Source organism: Pezoporus wallicus, unplaced genomic scaffold (assembly GCF_028554395.1).
Source record: "Pezoporus wallicus isolate ANWC-B61680 ecotype Strahan unplaced genomic scaffold, APGP_CSIRO_Pwel_v1 contig_1583, whole genome shotgun sequence".
Classification (NCBI taxonomy): Eukaryota; Metazoa; Chordata; class Aves; order Psittaciformes; family Psittacidae; genus Pezoporus; species Pezoporus wallicus.
In genome coordinates, this window is record NW_026637266.1 from 2,095,098 (window position 1) to 2,110,430 (window position 15,333).

General features: G+C 35.6%; 1 protein-coding gene across 2 annotated transcripts in view; it reads right to left on the minus strand.

Annotated features, from left to right (window-relative positions):
• Positions 1-278: 278 nt before the first annotated feature.
• Positions 279-15,333, minus strand: part of GSTCD (glutathione S-transferase C-terminal domain containing) — a 57,611-nt gene continuing 42,556 nt past the window's right edge. For both annotated transcript variants that reach the window (XM_057404587.1, XM_057404586.1), the window contains 7 exons: positions 12,352-12,467; positions 12,102-12,146; positions 11,564-11,692; positions 8,903-9,036; positions 7,268-7,298; positions 4,385-4,454; positions 279-948 (listed from right to left, as the gene is read on the minus strand). In XM_057404587.1, coding sequence (XP_057260570.1) covers positions 812-948; positions 4,385-4,454; positions 7,268-7,298; positions 8,903-9,036; positions 11,564-11,692; positions 12,102-12,146; positions 12,352-12,467 — 662 coding nt within the window. In that variant the 3' untranslated portion in view covers positions 279-811. The remainder of the gene's footprint in view (positions 949-4,384; positions 4,455-7,267; positions 7,299-8,902; positions 9,037-11,563; positions 11,693-12,101; positions 12,147-12,351; positions 12,468-15,333) is intronic.

The following is a 15,333-nucleotide window of genomic DNA, read 5'->3' on the forward strand; positions in this document are numbered from 1 at the left end:
ATGTACACAGACACATAAACTGTCCTTAAAAATTTCTTCTGACAGCAAGGTTCTTAAGAATGGGAAGCTATACACTTTGTTTGGCAGAGGCGGCAGTGAACTATCCATTCACTGACATCCTTGCTAGCTCAACAGATAATTATGGGTTTGCTTTCTCTAATTAAACACATTTTCCAATGCCTTGTTATAGAATACATGTGTAATACTTAAAGATAAATTTTAAGTCTTTTTAAAAAGACTGGTAAGTTAGAATACAATAAGCAGAACAATGCCCAAAGTATTCCAATGAACTTTTATTAAAAATAATCTTCCTATAGAAGTTTGGCATTCTTTAGCAAAGTCAAGCCACCACCTGTTGCACAGTCTTCTTCACTGACACCATAAATTTGATCTTTTTTGTTCCTCTAACGATCTGCATTATTGGCTGATAACTGCTCTGCTTATGAACACAAATGCAGTTTTGACCACGGATGTAATTTTGAAGCAGCCAAGACAGCTGTACTAAAAAGGAAATCACCTTCTCTTCAACAAGACCAACTGTTTTTTAAACCTTTACAGATGGATATGATTCCACACCAGTCATTAGATCCAGAAGCTTCTCAGGAAGCGAACCAAAAGTTGCTTAATGACACATTACAAGTGTGATTTGTGATGCTCTGCATGCAGCTCACTTTTTAAGACTTTCTATGCTGCTTCCTTTTTCAAATGCAATGGGTCCAACGTCTGGTTCCCAGCTATGCTTGTATCTGCTGGATGTCATTATGCACTGAAGATTGATGTTCAACTTCAAATCAAATGCAAGTTTTGCACTCTAAGTAGGGATGCCCACAATCATATTGTTCTTTGGAGAACAACTCTCTGGCTCCATAGATATAACTTGGACAGAGTATTTCTGCTCTTCTGCAGCCAATGCCCGATCCAAATCCACGAGCCCCATACACTGCTTTCCTAAAAAGAGAGCAAAGGAGAGCATGCAAAACAAAAACGTAGAAACTATCAGAAATATGCACTTCAATATTTAATGTTACGAAAACACATCAGTAAGTCATCTAAAAAATAAGTTCCAAATTTACTTTAAAAACTATCTTCATCTGGTTTACTTCAAACAGACAATCATTAATAGTTCTAAATCACATCTGTGACTTGTAACCCTCATTTAGCATTTCTTGAGAAAAATTATTAACTCTATATATGGAGAAGTGTTACAGGCACAAGTATTTTTAAGTGTTCCCAAAGCTTACAGAAAAATCCATGCACTAATGTAAAACCCACAGAAGAAAAAATATGCCTGGTTTACAGCTGAGCTCTCTGAATTGCCAAACTTCTACTCCCTTTATATCCATAACTGTCTTTCTCTTGCATTTTCATCTAAAATCTGAAAATCTCTGGTTATTGAGGAGCAGCAAAAGACTAAAATACCAGACAGTGATCCAGTGTAATTGAGACATATGAATGTAACTGCTGATAAAAAAAATGCTAAATTACTAACAAAAACTAAACTTGTCTCAGATTTACCTGCAGAAAAAATGGAAAGGATAAACTCCAGGACTTTTTCAGCTTAAAAGTTTATATAATGATACGGCCATGCCAAGCTGATGAGGGCATTTGTCTTTACGTATTTAATCCTTACAATTACTATGTTCTGAAATACAGAACTGACTTGTCAGACTGTATTTTCATCAGTTTGAAACTCTTTTGCAAGAAAGATTTAGCACTTCCATGAAATCTTTTATCACATACAGTCTCAAGTCACAAACAAGGCACAGTCCTGCTTCAGTCTCAAAAGCCTATGATCCTACCTCTTCTCTTGTTCCTGACAGAACTGTACAGTTAAATATATTTGGGGTCTGAGATGATGGGAGACAGGAGTACCCATTCTGTTTACCATCAGGATACAAATCTGTCATTCCAAACTACCCTCTGGAACTGCCTACCTCTCTTCCCTGAATATATACAGTGTGAGTGCCTGTACCATGGCAAGCCCTGACATGCATCTGTGGTGCCTGCAGAAGTTTTGAGCAGGTGGCGTAAGTATGCTCCTCAGCATCCTTGTATTTCAGAGCAGCTGGTGCACATCACACTCTCCAGTACTCAGTCCAATCTCTTCAGTCTTTACACAGTGAGCCAATGACCCAAAATATCTTCTCCTTCTCAGCTGAATTCCTTAGCTACAAAAGAAGTTCCCTAGGTTTGACTTCACCAACATTGACATTTGGACTGTTTGGGTTCTGTTGGTGGCTTGGAATTGGAGAGAGGTAGTAACTGGCTAGGAGACACACGAACGATACAATAATATGAGATTAGGCCTGAAAAAGAACTTTTCAACTGTATGGATTTATATGTTTATTATATCTCTGTAATATATATGTATATATAATGTATATACCAGTTTATTCTATCTCTGTAAATTACTTCTTGTGGCACTGTTCTCCTGTATTTGCGGCTCCACAGAAAATCACCTTCTGCATTTGGTTGAATAAAGTAGCATGTACATGCTCCTGCCACTGACAGTAGTATCACTATTATCCAAAATGTAAACACTAAGGTGCAGCTGGGATTGCCACAACTGGGGCCTGGTTCCCCATGTGCTCTCAGGAAGTCTATGTGAAGTATACAGAGCAGTTCTGTGATCAGACAGAATAAATCACGTGGGCTGTAGTGATGGTCACAAAACCATTCAGTATGCTTGCACTCAGATCCCACTGCTGCATAGACTGGATAAAGCACACACGTCCGGTGAAAATGAGAAAGAGAGGGAATTGCCACGTATAGCAGAACTGGGCACAACTAAATATTTTTACATTCACAGATACTACAGAAATTGGTGATAACCTCTTTGACAAATGGTTGTTTCAGCCATAACAGACACAGACAGAACACTGTACTTGAACACTTTAGGCACTTACATGTAATGATACAAAATGATTTGTCACTTCACTGGAGCTGCATGTATTTCAGTGGTAATTGCTAAAACACAGTTTACAATACAATCCTAAAATAGTAAAAAATGTTGCCATTTGCAATAGAGTAGAAAAAGTCTCTGCCTGTTCAGGAATATTTTCATTAAATGAAGTCTACACAGTTTTCTCAATACCTGATCATGCATTGCACGAAACACAAAAAAATCTTCAACTGTTTGCAAGTATCCCAACAATATTCCCATAAAACCAGTTTCAAAGCTGAAACAGAACACTGAAGTGGGAATGATCTTCACTGAAACACATTTGTGTTATATGGAACTTAAAAGAAAAAAAATATCATTTCTTTAAAACAGAAAAAGCAATGATATAGGGAAATGGACGCAAATAAGATTTTAAGATTTCTGTTTGTTTTTTGTTCAGGGCAAAGGCACATAAAAATTACATTTGTGGGGAAAAAAAATTGACATTTGAGACAGAGAACAGATAAAATTTACATTCTTTCAAAAACACATTGGGTCCTTTTCAAATATTCAGCAGGAGACAATGTAGGGTTCTACACTGGTAACTGAACACTAATTTTTTTCAAATACTGTGATGATAGCAAAAGCACCAACAAATTCATTATAAAAAAAAAATCTGTATTCTTATCTATATCTCAGAATCTGTATTATTTTATTTTTATGCATTGAGCATAAGAAAAACTTTGAATTCTTCAAAGAAAGCTTTTTAAAACACTATGATTATTTGCTACTCCTGCTTTAATATATTTTTTCAGTGTTTTATGTAAGCCAAGAATGCCGTTATAACCCGAGAATTCCCTTCTGTCTTTTCTGACCTGGAAGCTCGTTTATAGCTTCCGTCAGAACATTAATACCAGACAGGCACACATTATACCCTTTTGTAAGTCAAAGAATACTAGAATGTTCTGCATAATGAGGAAATGATTTTGCTTACTCCAAATATTTAAAGTGTTACGTATTTTGCTGTCCTTCTGACCAAAGCTAACCCAACCTCTGCAATTCAGCCTTATTGTTTCTATTAGATGTTTACCCTTGTAAGAGAGTTATCACCAGTGACTACAAGCAGGACAAAGGGATATGTGCTTTTAATGTAAAATATGTTGGCAATAGCAAGACTTTAGTGAACTTTACAAACACCTCATTCTTGCCAGAGAATGGTGGGAGAAGGGAGTGGGCGGGAGGAGGGAAAGTGAAACAATTAAAAATCAGTAAAAGGCAAACCGTCCATTCCAGAATTGATCATTCTGAAAGAAGAGTTTCTACACCATTCTATTCCACAGCATAGAACAGCAAGATGTGAAATGTGAAGAAATTCAGATTTTTCAAGTGTTGTGTGAAGACAGTAACTTAATGTCCTGGTCACGAAAGTACTACTTCTTCCTTTGTGTATTAAGGTAAAATAATTACAGAGCTAGATTACACAACAACTGCAGAAATTCATACCAATTAGCTTCCGTTCAGGTGGAAGCTGAACAGCTGTCTGATCTGCAAATCTGCAAAGGGTCATGTGCTCCTAGAAAAAAGAATGAAAAAGTAAATAAATCTGTTCCAGTCACATTTCCCTCTTCCAAATAAAGAAAGAAAAATCTAATTAAATGGTTCAAGGATTCAAATCATGTGGAAGACTATTTTTATAGGAAAATTATCTGTGTACAACTCCCAGATTTGATACTGCTTTGGCTTGTTAGTGTATGTTTAAATCAAGCATTTGTAACCACGACCACATGGCTACTAATAAGTATCTGATTCTTGCTAAATTTTCTAATTCTCTGCAGCAGTTGAATTAGATGCAATGTAGAAAAGACAGCATTCTTCAAAGACATTCTGCAGAATAATTTTGCCTTCAATTACTGATGAGCAACAGTCTTCTTCCAGCACGTGGCAGCATCCCTGCATCAGTAACAGCCAAGACAAAATACTTAAATAGGTGATTTGATCTACTGCACATGTCACCCAAGCAGTGATTTTTAATTCCCAGAAGAATCAATCACTTTGTGGGTCAAAATTCCTCTGCCCTACCAAATACAACCATTCAGGATCAACCCAAAAGATCCTGAAGGAAAAACTGATCCTGAAGGCAGAAAATACCTGGCTGTAAACAATAAATTTTCCTACATCAAAATGAGCACAATTCACTTTTGAATTATCCCTGTCCTAGTTAAATTAGAGCCTAAGTTATGACTACATCATTTCCCCATGACAGTCATTAAATTGCCATATTCCCTGTTGCAGAAAGAAGAAAGTACTTCTAAAGTAACAAAGACAATTAAAACTTGCCCAAACTTTCTGTGTGCATAAACAGTTAACCTGCTTACTAGAACACCCACACCTTCAATTCCTATTGAGTTTTCAAAGCTGTATGTGCAAAGTTAATTCAGTTTTACTTTCCAATTCTCCTATAGGGAGAGTGTCTGACAAATAAAGTCTCAAAATGTATCATGATAGAAATCTACAGCTATCATAGCCTTATTCCTTGCAGATATAAACTAATGAATTACAGTAAAAAGTTCTCATCAAAAAAGTTTTGGAATTGCCAGACTTCTGGACGTCTTTGTAGATCTCACTAAAATGAAAGATAAGAGAAATGACTCTCAAATGGGAACTGGAGGGAGGTGACACACACAATGTCTGGCTAACACATGGCAGCTCTGGCTACTAGCCAATAACCTTTAACAATTTATTAATATGAAACATAAAAATGCATATAGCTAGCTGTATAACAAAAGTTATTTATAACTAGGATTATTTAAGGCACCAACCAGCCCAGGTCGTTTGTACAGAATCTTACACTACTAAGAGCAGTAATATTTTTTAACCTTGTCCTTGGCCCCTGTGCCCTTCTGCAGCACAAATAATAAAATGCTGAAACTCCTATAGTGTTGACAAACCCTGTGATTTAAACCTCCATGAATTAGCAGATTAAGAAAAGAATTCACTGAGCTTTAATGAGGTTATACACACCATCCTAATCTAGGCATCTTGACTTTGTAATTGCCACCATTTTCCTCTGTCCTGTCAACAGGTCTGCTCTTAATGTATTTTAATAAAAGTAAATCAACTTTCTTTCTGAAGTGAAACCTGAGTTCTTCATGGTTATGTGTTAGAAAGAATGTTAATCAAGGGTAAAAATAACGGCAGGTCCAAATTCTCCGTGCCACTTTTATAACCTCCATCTATGAACATTTATTTCCATGTGTAAACTGTACACAAAGCAGATTGTCATGAAGATAAGACGCGCATACCACCATATAACTGAACTTCCTTATATAAGATGGCTGGAAATTTTCTGTATTTTTAAAATGCCCCCTTATTTGAGGATTAAAAAGGATAATTTATTACAAAGAGCATCTTTGTTACAGCTCACAGCCAAAAAAAAATTTGAATATTAGAAATAACATGTGTCTCATATTTCTGCTACAAATTATTATTCTGTATTACTGAATTTTATTTCTATATTGCAAACACCAAGACCCTGGTTTAGGATTTGACATATAAACCTAGCAGAGTTTCTGTATAGCCCCACTATTCCCAAATGTCAATGTTTTGTTTCCATGCCACACTGAGCGCATTTAACCTTCAAATTTTTGGTTGCTCTTCACTAACTAGTTTAAATGCACCAAAGTTTAACAGATCAGTACCAGTGGTCTGCTGTCCACCACTCTGCTCTTGTCCTTTTTCACTTCTCTGCTACCTGTTATCTTCATTCTGTCAGATCTGCATGCCTCACTGATTCTTCCTCCCATTTTTTCTCTCCTACCATCTCCACACAGACCCTGGCTCCCCAGGGTCAAAACACATTTGAATATTTTTGAAACAATTTTTAGTAATATTCTTAAAACAATATTGTAATAAAATTCTTGCTGGTAAGTATAAACTCTTCCTACTCACTCTGTCCAATCTTCCAGACATAAATTAGAGGGAGAAATCTAACGTTTATCAGAAAACTATATCTATAGAAGCAGGAATTTTACCTAAAAAATGATCAGACATTTCCACAGTATAATTAGCTGTATTTAAGACCTGTAAAAGTTGGTATTCTGTAATTAACTGATAAATGTTGAAATATCTTAGGAATGGCTTGCACATACCTCAATGATAAAAAAGATCTTTTGTGAAGAACCTACTTAATTTTATTGAAGAAAAAAAGCTTTAAAAAAATATATGGTGGAGAGAACGCAACACAATGATATCTGCACTGATAATGAACTTTTCATATAACACATGCTCCTCCTTGCAATTACAATATAACAACTTTTATTTGATAAGAGATCCAGTGAAATGCAGAAACTGTACATAGCCTTCTCCCCACCACCACTTTTTACATACCTTATAGGACAAAATTTCTTTGAAGAGACGACTGAAAAAAAAAAAAAAAGACCAATTTAATTAATATCTAAAAAAAGCAGAGGTGTAAAACAGAAGCAATCATCACATACTTGAACATATTTCAAACACCGATATCTGTATCCTACAGAAAGGCATAAAAAAACTCCAGAAACCATTACAGTTCCAGTTGGCTAGAAAAGAAGCACAATACTTGGTGTTGTCTTCAGCTTCACCCTCCCCACCCATTGTATTATTCAGAAAAAAAATCTCTCTTTAAATCATTATAAATGCTAACACAGATTTACTGGTGCTTCCACGTTGTCACATAAATACTTTACACTACACGTATGCAACCTCTAGACATGCATATATTTTGTTTGTATCACAAAAGGTACCTCTGCAAGAGAACCGAGTATAGAACACAGGCAATACGGGCACATGGGCAGGCTATCAGGTTTTATGATCATATCAAATAAGGAAAGAAGAAAAAGCAAACCCTAAAATCTAGCTCAACTGAAGGCTGACAGTTTTCTACATAGGCTTACAATATTAGATTTCGAATTCAGGAAACAAACCCAGAATTTACATTCTCACAGCATCTACAGCAATGAAAATTTTCTAACATAGTGAGCATTTCCAGCCTTCATGATCTAAAAACAACTGGTCAAAAGCTAAACAGTAGCAAGCTTAAAATTTTATTGCCTTTTCTTTAACAATACTTACTTGTTTTACTCTGTCACAGGAGAAAATAAACAGGGGCACACAAAGAGAAGAAAGAACCAAACTAAGAAAACACTGTTAAATGCAAAGTTTATCAGACAAAATCATTATATTTGCTCTCTGCACACTTCTGTGACAGCACACTTAGATAAAATATGCAAAATATTTAACATGGGTGCTTAAGATATTTATTTTTTCCCTTTGTTGATTTCTTTTAAGATAGCAAGTCTCAGTTTCTTGTTCTGAGGAAACCACAAAGTTCTTCCCTCATCTAGTTCCACCTCAGACAGCTGCTAGTGTCTTATCTTCTGCCACTTTATGCTTATCATTTAATTTTTTCTTTATATCAAAGGCATCTAAATTCTTAAGCCTTATGTATCTTTAACACAGCAGATTTCAAGATAACATGTCCATTGAAAAAGTATTAAAACTATGAACCGAAATACAGAAGAGCTTGTCCACTTGGGAATAAATCAGTGGAGTTTCACAAGGAGTAAACTGTGGTATAAAGCAGATCCCTTTCTTTAACCTGATTGCTAACATCTTTCTCCAACATTAAAATGCCAATTCCACTTCTTATAGTAATTTTCATGAGTTTTATATTATCTTAGTTATTTTAAGGTAAAAGGTCTGAATATCACATAGATTCGCACATACTCCATTTATTATGTTGGTAGTAAAAAGTCTTCTGAACTATGAATAGATAAATCCAGAAAAATTACCCAGGAATTACCAATCCGTCTCTCTTTCAGGATGGGTTTGCAAAGAGAAACAGGAGGGAACAGCTGCGTTATCATTTATCATTGCCTATATAACTTGCAATGATCTTCAGTTTATTAATTCTATAATCTTTTAGTACTTTTTTCCTTCATTTAACTTGATATTTTAAAGCTTATTTTGTTAGCTCTAGTTTACCTTCGTGGGTACTGAAACTTCACTGTGTTTTGAATGAAGCCATAACAACAAGGGGAGATGACAAAGGCTGCCTGTGCCTTGATACAGTGCTCGATCACCATGTCTGTTGCCACACCACATGCATGCAGAGCCACCTACAATGTTAAAAAGAAAAAACGAAGAAAAAAGCGAATTCTTTACAGTAATATTCTAAATACAATCCTACTGCAGTAGTAGTTTTTTGTTGATTGAGTTACTTAAACATACGAGTAAGTTTTTGCAATGAAAGCTGTTCCAACGAAGGGCCGCTCCTCAATTCCTCAGTTTTTCATTTCTCTCTTTTGTATCTATGCTGAGGTAATATTTATGGCCTATTCCATTAACAAGGGAACCATCAACAAGCAAGGGTCACTCACCAAAAGCGTTGAAAAGGTAGGTATAATGCACTGTGATATCAAATAAATAAAAAACAAAGCTCCAGAGAAGTATTAAAGGAAAAACTACTGTCATAATGAGTCAGAAGTTTTTGTTAAGCAATAACTACTAAGAAATATAAAGACCTCTCTCAAGAATTCTCTACAAGAGAAGTAAAAGATATACCTGAAGGTCACATTTAAAGGACAACATTTTTGCATAAATTTTGATCATCTGAATGTAAGGTATTGAGTAAAAACTTTAGAAACTAAACACTGGCCAGGATGAAGCATCAAATACAACTTGCCCTCCTTTTCTTTTTCTTTCTTATACTTCTATTTCTTTTTCTTAGCAATGGGCTCTAGAACTAAAACTAGAATGCCATTCAGTCACAACAACTGAATACCTGTAAACACTAATGCATGTCTGAGCAATGCACAGGTTGCACCCAAATTCTTCTTGCCCTCCTACAAAAAGGCAAGTTCTCGCTGTACTCAATGTACTGCAAGAAAAGAAAAGCACTAGTCTCCTGTAATACCTGTGATACCAAATGGACCAGGTGAAATGGAAGCATTATTTTCTCTGCCTTCTTCAATGTACTCAGTAGCTCACAGAGTAGGCCTGGCACATACACATTGTTCTCTGCTTTCATGAAACTAGGGACATTTTTGAGGCACATTTTTATCGTTATACACTGGTGTGGATTTGTAAATCTGCATTGTTTTCTTTGCTCACTGTAAATTTAGGGAAAATGTTTAAAGCTGCAAGCTCAGATTTCAGGATTCAAAGTTCTTTTTCCAGATACAGCAATTGGAAGATAAAAACTCTGCTCTAAGATATAGATCAAAACAAAAACTTTTTGTTTGCAGACTGCTTGATGTAAGCTCAGCTGAGCAGACCATTAATCATCAACTGAACTATAACTGCGTACAGATGGTAACAAATATTCTTGTCTCAAGCAGAACATTAAAACATTAATAAGAAAATTTCACAACAAAAGTTTTCTGTACATATGAATTTAACAACAAAAATAAAACTAGTTTAATGTCAGAAATAGATTCTTAATATCATAGCTATTAAATTATCATAGAATATAATTACAGTACTTGGTCATCTATCCAAGCAGAAAACACAGACCTCTGCTTTGCTTTACTTGCACATTTGGAAAAGAGACCTTAAAACAGCAGCAGATAAAACCAGTAGCTTTGCTGAGCCTCTATGAACTTGTACACCAACTGACTACTTCTTTGGATTTCTCAAAATCAATTTAGATAGGTGAGAAATCACAAATAAAATCCAAGACAAAGCTTTCCCGGGATATCCTACAAATTGAACTCACCACCTGAAACAGTGAGACCTAACGCAGATAATGCATTCAGTTCACAAATCCATGCATCTGTAGATACATGGAAACAAAGTGGACCCTGAAGAGAGCAACAGAGCTAATGGCTAATGCAGTGTGAGAGCATTGCCCTGTCTTACACCTCTGGAGCTGCAATTCCACAGAACAGCCCAGTGCACACAGAAAAGTGAAGGCAAAAGAATGTTTCATGAAACCTCAGGTTCACTTTAGTGATCCTAAAAAGGAAAGAACTCAACATGATCAAAAATATATACCCCCCCCCCCACCAAACCTAAAATTTTTCAACTTGTTCTCACAAATTAGCTGAGATCCTGTGAGTACTATGAAAGTATTAAAACCGAGTAAGCTTTCACAGAATCCTCTGTGTGTCAGCATGCAAATGAGCACTGCATGCAAATATTTGGAAACCTTCACTTACAGAACAAAATCCTTTACTGTGGTTGATGGCTGTACTACAACATGTAACAGTGCAATGTACCAGTTCGTTTGGCACTCCAACAGGTTGCTTCAGAACCTTGACCTTCACTACCTTAACAATTCATAAGGGCAGAAACGTTATGTGGAGCAAAAAGGAAGTGGTCAACACTTTTAAAACCTAATTTTGAACTCCTGGCAGATAACAAATAAGAAAACAGCCAAGTAATGCAGAGTTGATGTCAAAGTAACAAGATACAAACATTATCTCCTTCTTCACTCATATGATGCAGAAGCAGTGCTAACTTGAAACAGGTAAAAAATATAAAACTAACTTAATACACATTAATATAACAAGGGTACATCTCCTAGTGTCAAAAACACCTGTCTGTAAGGACATACGGAATATTCTTCTCCCAGGTATTTTAGTTGTTCCAAGAACAATTCATCAGACACTGAAGTTTTGAAGTGGAAAAATTTTAATCACTTACCCCAATATTAAAAGTTCCATTAAAATAGTCCAAATTTGCTTGAATGAACCAAATATTGTTTAAACCTAATTCATCACTTCTGTCTTTAGCACGGATCAGAGACAACTCCTTATTTTCTATGAGCACCACCTAGATCAAATACACAGGAGAAAGTAAGGCAAAATAACACTAAGAAATCAATGTACTTCACCAATTAGCACAAAACTTTGTAGTTTAGTTGAGAAAACCTCAAAATTACTTGTGGCAGAGCTCAAGATCTCCAAAATTATTAGTAGGAAATGCAACAACAATGGAATGCATTTAATACTTGCCAGTATCAATCAGCCTGCAAATAGTTTATATTTCCCTATAACTTCTGTTTTCTCAGGAAAGCACAGCACACATTTGGGATCATGCTAAAAATATTCATGTTTCAAATCTAAGTCCTCTGCTGAGACAATTACATCTTCGTATTTATTCTCCCTACATGCACGTCTTTTTAAGATGACTACCAGAGACCCAAAGCTCATACCCTCTTTATTTTTTATTCAGAATTTACCTGACATGATGGCATCATGTGAGCAAGAACAATTCCAACATGGCCCTGTGAAAAGAAAAACAACTGAGTCACTTTTCAGTGTCTCCTCTTATTGACTCACACGTGATAAACATCTCCTAACCAGTGACAGAACCTTTGAAAGCAGCTAAAATTTCAGCATGTGTTCTTTTGCTTTGCAGCAGCAACCAGCTAGAAGTGCAAAGATGAAAGCTGAAAGAAACTGCATCATGTAAACAAAAATATACATTACCCCTCCACTGCAAAAATCCACAATCACATCTCCAGGCTTAGCAAGCTTTGTCACTGCTGATGCCAAATTATTCAATTGCTGCTGCTTCCTTAGAGCCCGGTCTTTGGACATCTTTCCTGGGGATGACAAAGAAAATGCCTAGGTAGTGATAAGCAGTTCTCAACATTAATAACTTTAAATGTTAATTGCTATGGGTAATGGCAAAGGACTGGCATTGAAAATTACAGCTGAGACTAAAAACTGCCTGGAACTCTTGGGCATTCAAATATACTTTTAGCTAAATTCACAAATATTTGGTAGATCTTTCTCTATACCTTTAGCATATTTAAGAATTTACTTTCTAGTTGTTGCTTTAATGTACCCTTATGAACATACGCATATAAGTTTCATATAAAGTAATCAAATCAGTGTAAGCTCTAGCCTGATTATGTTCCAAACCTGTGAATCATGCTTGGAAACAGAGCTCAAGCACATTCACAGTAAGGGTGCCAGAATAAATTCCTATTTACTTTACCTATACACTGCCCTTAAGCATCTTGGGTTTTTAAAGTTCTACTCCTTCTCCTGTCAATTTTCACTTTTTGTAATAAGCAGTTTTGTTTGTTTTAATTACTGTGTGTACAAGGTACTACTCCTACATAGCAAAGTGTGGCTTTTCATCGCATCTGTAACACAACCACAAATGGAAAAACTATTGATTTCTTCCAAATGTGCTTCATATACAACAAATCTGTTTAGTCAGCACTCACATATTTGTAAAGACACATTTTGTCTCAGTGGGGCTAACAGAATGCTGACAGACCTATTTAATACTCCTTGTTCGTTCAGAAAGCAGAGTTTGATACAGATATTGACAGTAAAAATATTCAGGAGCTCATCTTTACAATTGGAAAAAAGTACTGAAACAATTCTCTTGAATGAGTTTTCATGAAGGAGGAGGTTTAGGTGTACCAAACAATCCTAATGTTTTTGGAAATATGAACATATTTCCTACTTGGAGCATCACATTATAGTTGAGTATGGGCACTCTCTAGTTTTGTATTAAACTAATTAATTTTGGCCTATTAAAAATACATTTTTTCCCAGTACTGAGGATTAGTTTAGAATAAAGCCCACACATCAGTGAAGTTTTCTGGTTATTACAAAAGCAGTTCAATTATTATCATCATCAACTGCATTTATTATACAGTTTATTGTTTAAATCCCTACCCTGAAAATACATTCTTTGGTATTGTATTTTACTGTAAATAACATTTCACTTTACACATAATCCATCAAATTCAACAAACTCATCAGATAACATTATCACTACATTGCTCTGGGTTGAGTAAGAAAAAACAGTAACTTTTCAAGATATTACGTTCTATACTGGAAAAGAGAGAATATACTCAGGGAAAAGAGAAAAACTGACAACAGAAGACAAAGGAAGCAGGGCAGAGTTCATTCTGTGCACAGTTACTGCACAATAATTAAAAAAGAGTAATGACAAAAAATATTCCTAGGTAACTGCACAATGACATCTTAAAATGTGTACTACTATCTAATGGGAATTAAGAGACGGAACACAAGCTCCTCACTTCTTAGCAACTTTGTAAGTATAAGAGTGTGCATTTTATAAAAATAAAATCACTGTTCCATTTCAAACATTTTTTACACTTTGTGAAAGTTACCATAAAGACTCAGAAAATTAAGCTTTCTAATGACAAAAATATATATAAGGACTGTGGATACGAATCCTTCACCACTTGATATAAAATATTAAATATGTTTTAAGGAATTATCTCTTTCACATGAGTGGATCCTTGGAAAAACCTTTTAGGAAAGACTATGCTGTAAAAACCTCATTCCTTGTGTGCCAAATATCTATCTGAAGTGCTCCACAGCTCACCTCTAATTTTCATGCTTCTATTTGATTCATGTCTAAACATTCTCAACACCTACACTTCTAATTGTAGTCAATGCAAGATGCAACATTCCAGCATGTACAAAACCATGTGCTATCATAGTGTTTGAGCCAGAAATTCAGCTTGTGGGGCCAAACCTCCAATTTGTTAGGTAAACAGGTATTGTAATATTAATACCTAGAAAATCCTGTACTAAAACAGGATGTTCTCTGCGTACATAACTCCTGATCAGTACTGGACAAAATTTTAGATTCAGCTAAAAGCAGAACAGGATTTCTGAAAGCATGATAAAAGCATAAACAGAGTTTTTTATATTAACATTCAGCATGAACTTGCCCTTTTAATCTCAAGTCAGCCAAAGCACACAGAATCCCTTAGTTAGACATACACTGTGAAGTTAAAAGGTGAGCTCTGTTGTCCAAAATGGACAATAAAATCTGCCAAATAAACTTAGGTGGCTTCATTTATACTGTAACTCATTTTTAACAGGGGTTGGTTCTCACAGCATTATCTTAAAAATATAAATAACAAAAACAACCAACCAACAACAAATTTCAGCCTTCATAAGTTTTGTCTTTGTTGAAAACAATAAAAATATTTAAAGCTCATTCACAGTATGAAGTTGCAAGGCTTCCCAAGCTCATGTAACAGCCACAATTAATTTAATGGGATTTGTTGTAAAAGCTTTTTTTCCCCTGGTAGCTTTTGTATTGTTCTTTTATATCCAATTTCAACTTCCATTTTCCTAATTATGAGAGGGACCAGGTAGACAATTTTGTTTCCAATTCCTGCCCCTCAACAGGAATTAGCAGAAATGCTCTGAGCCATTCTCCTGAGAAAACCAGGCTGGAGTCAGTATGTCTTTTGTCTGCTTTACCTCTGTATTTTGAGCTTGGTAGCTAGAATTGCAGAATCACAGCAAGCTGTGGTGCAGCCTGTAGAGAGTGTTAGTTAGCAGGGCTAACTAGTCCTTCATGAGAGCAACAGGCAATAAATACAACTAAAAATTCTGCATTTAAAAATGCTACAACTCATCTTGCATTTCTAAGCCCTGTGATGATCAATAATGCCAACTGTG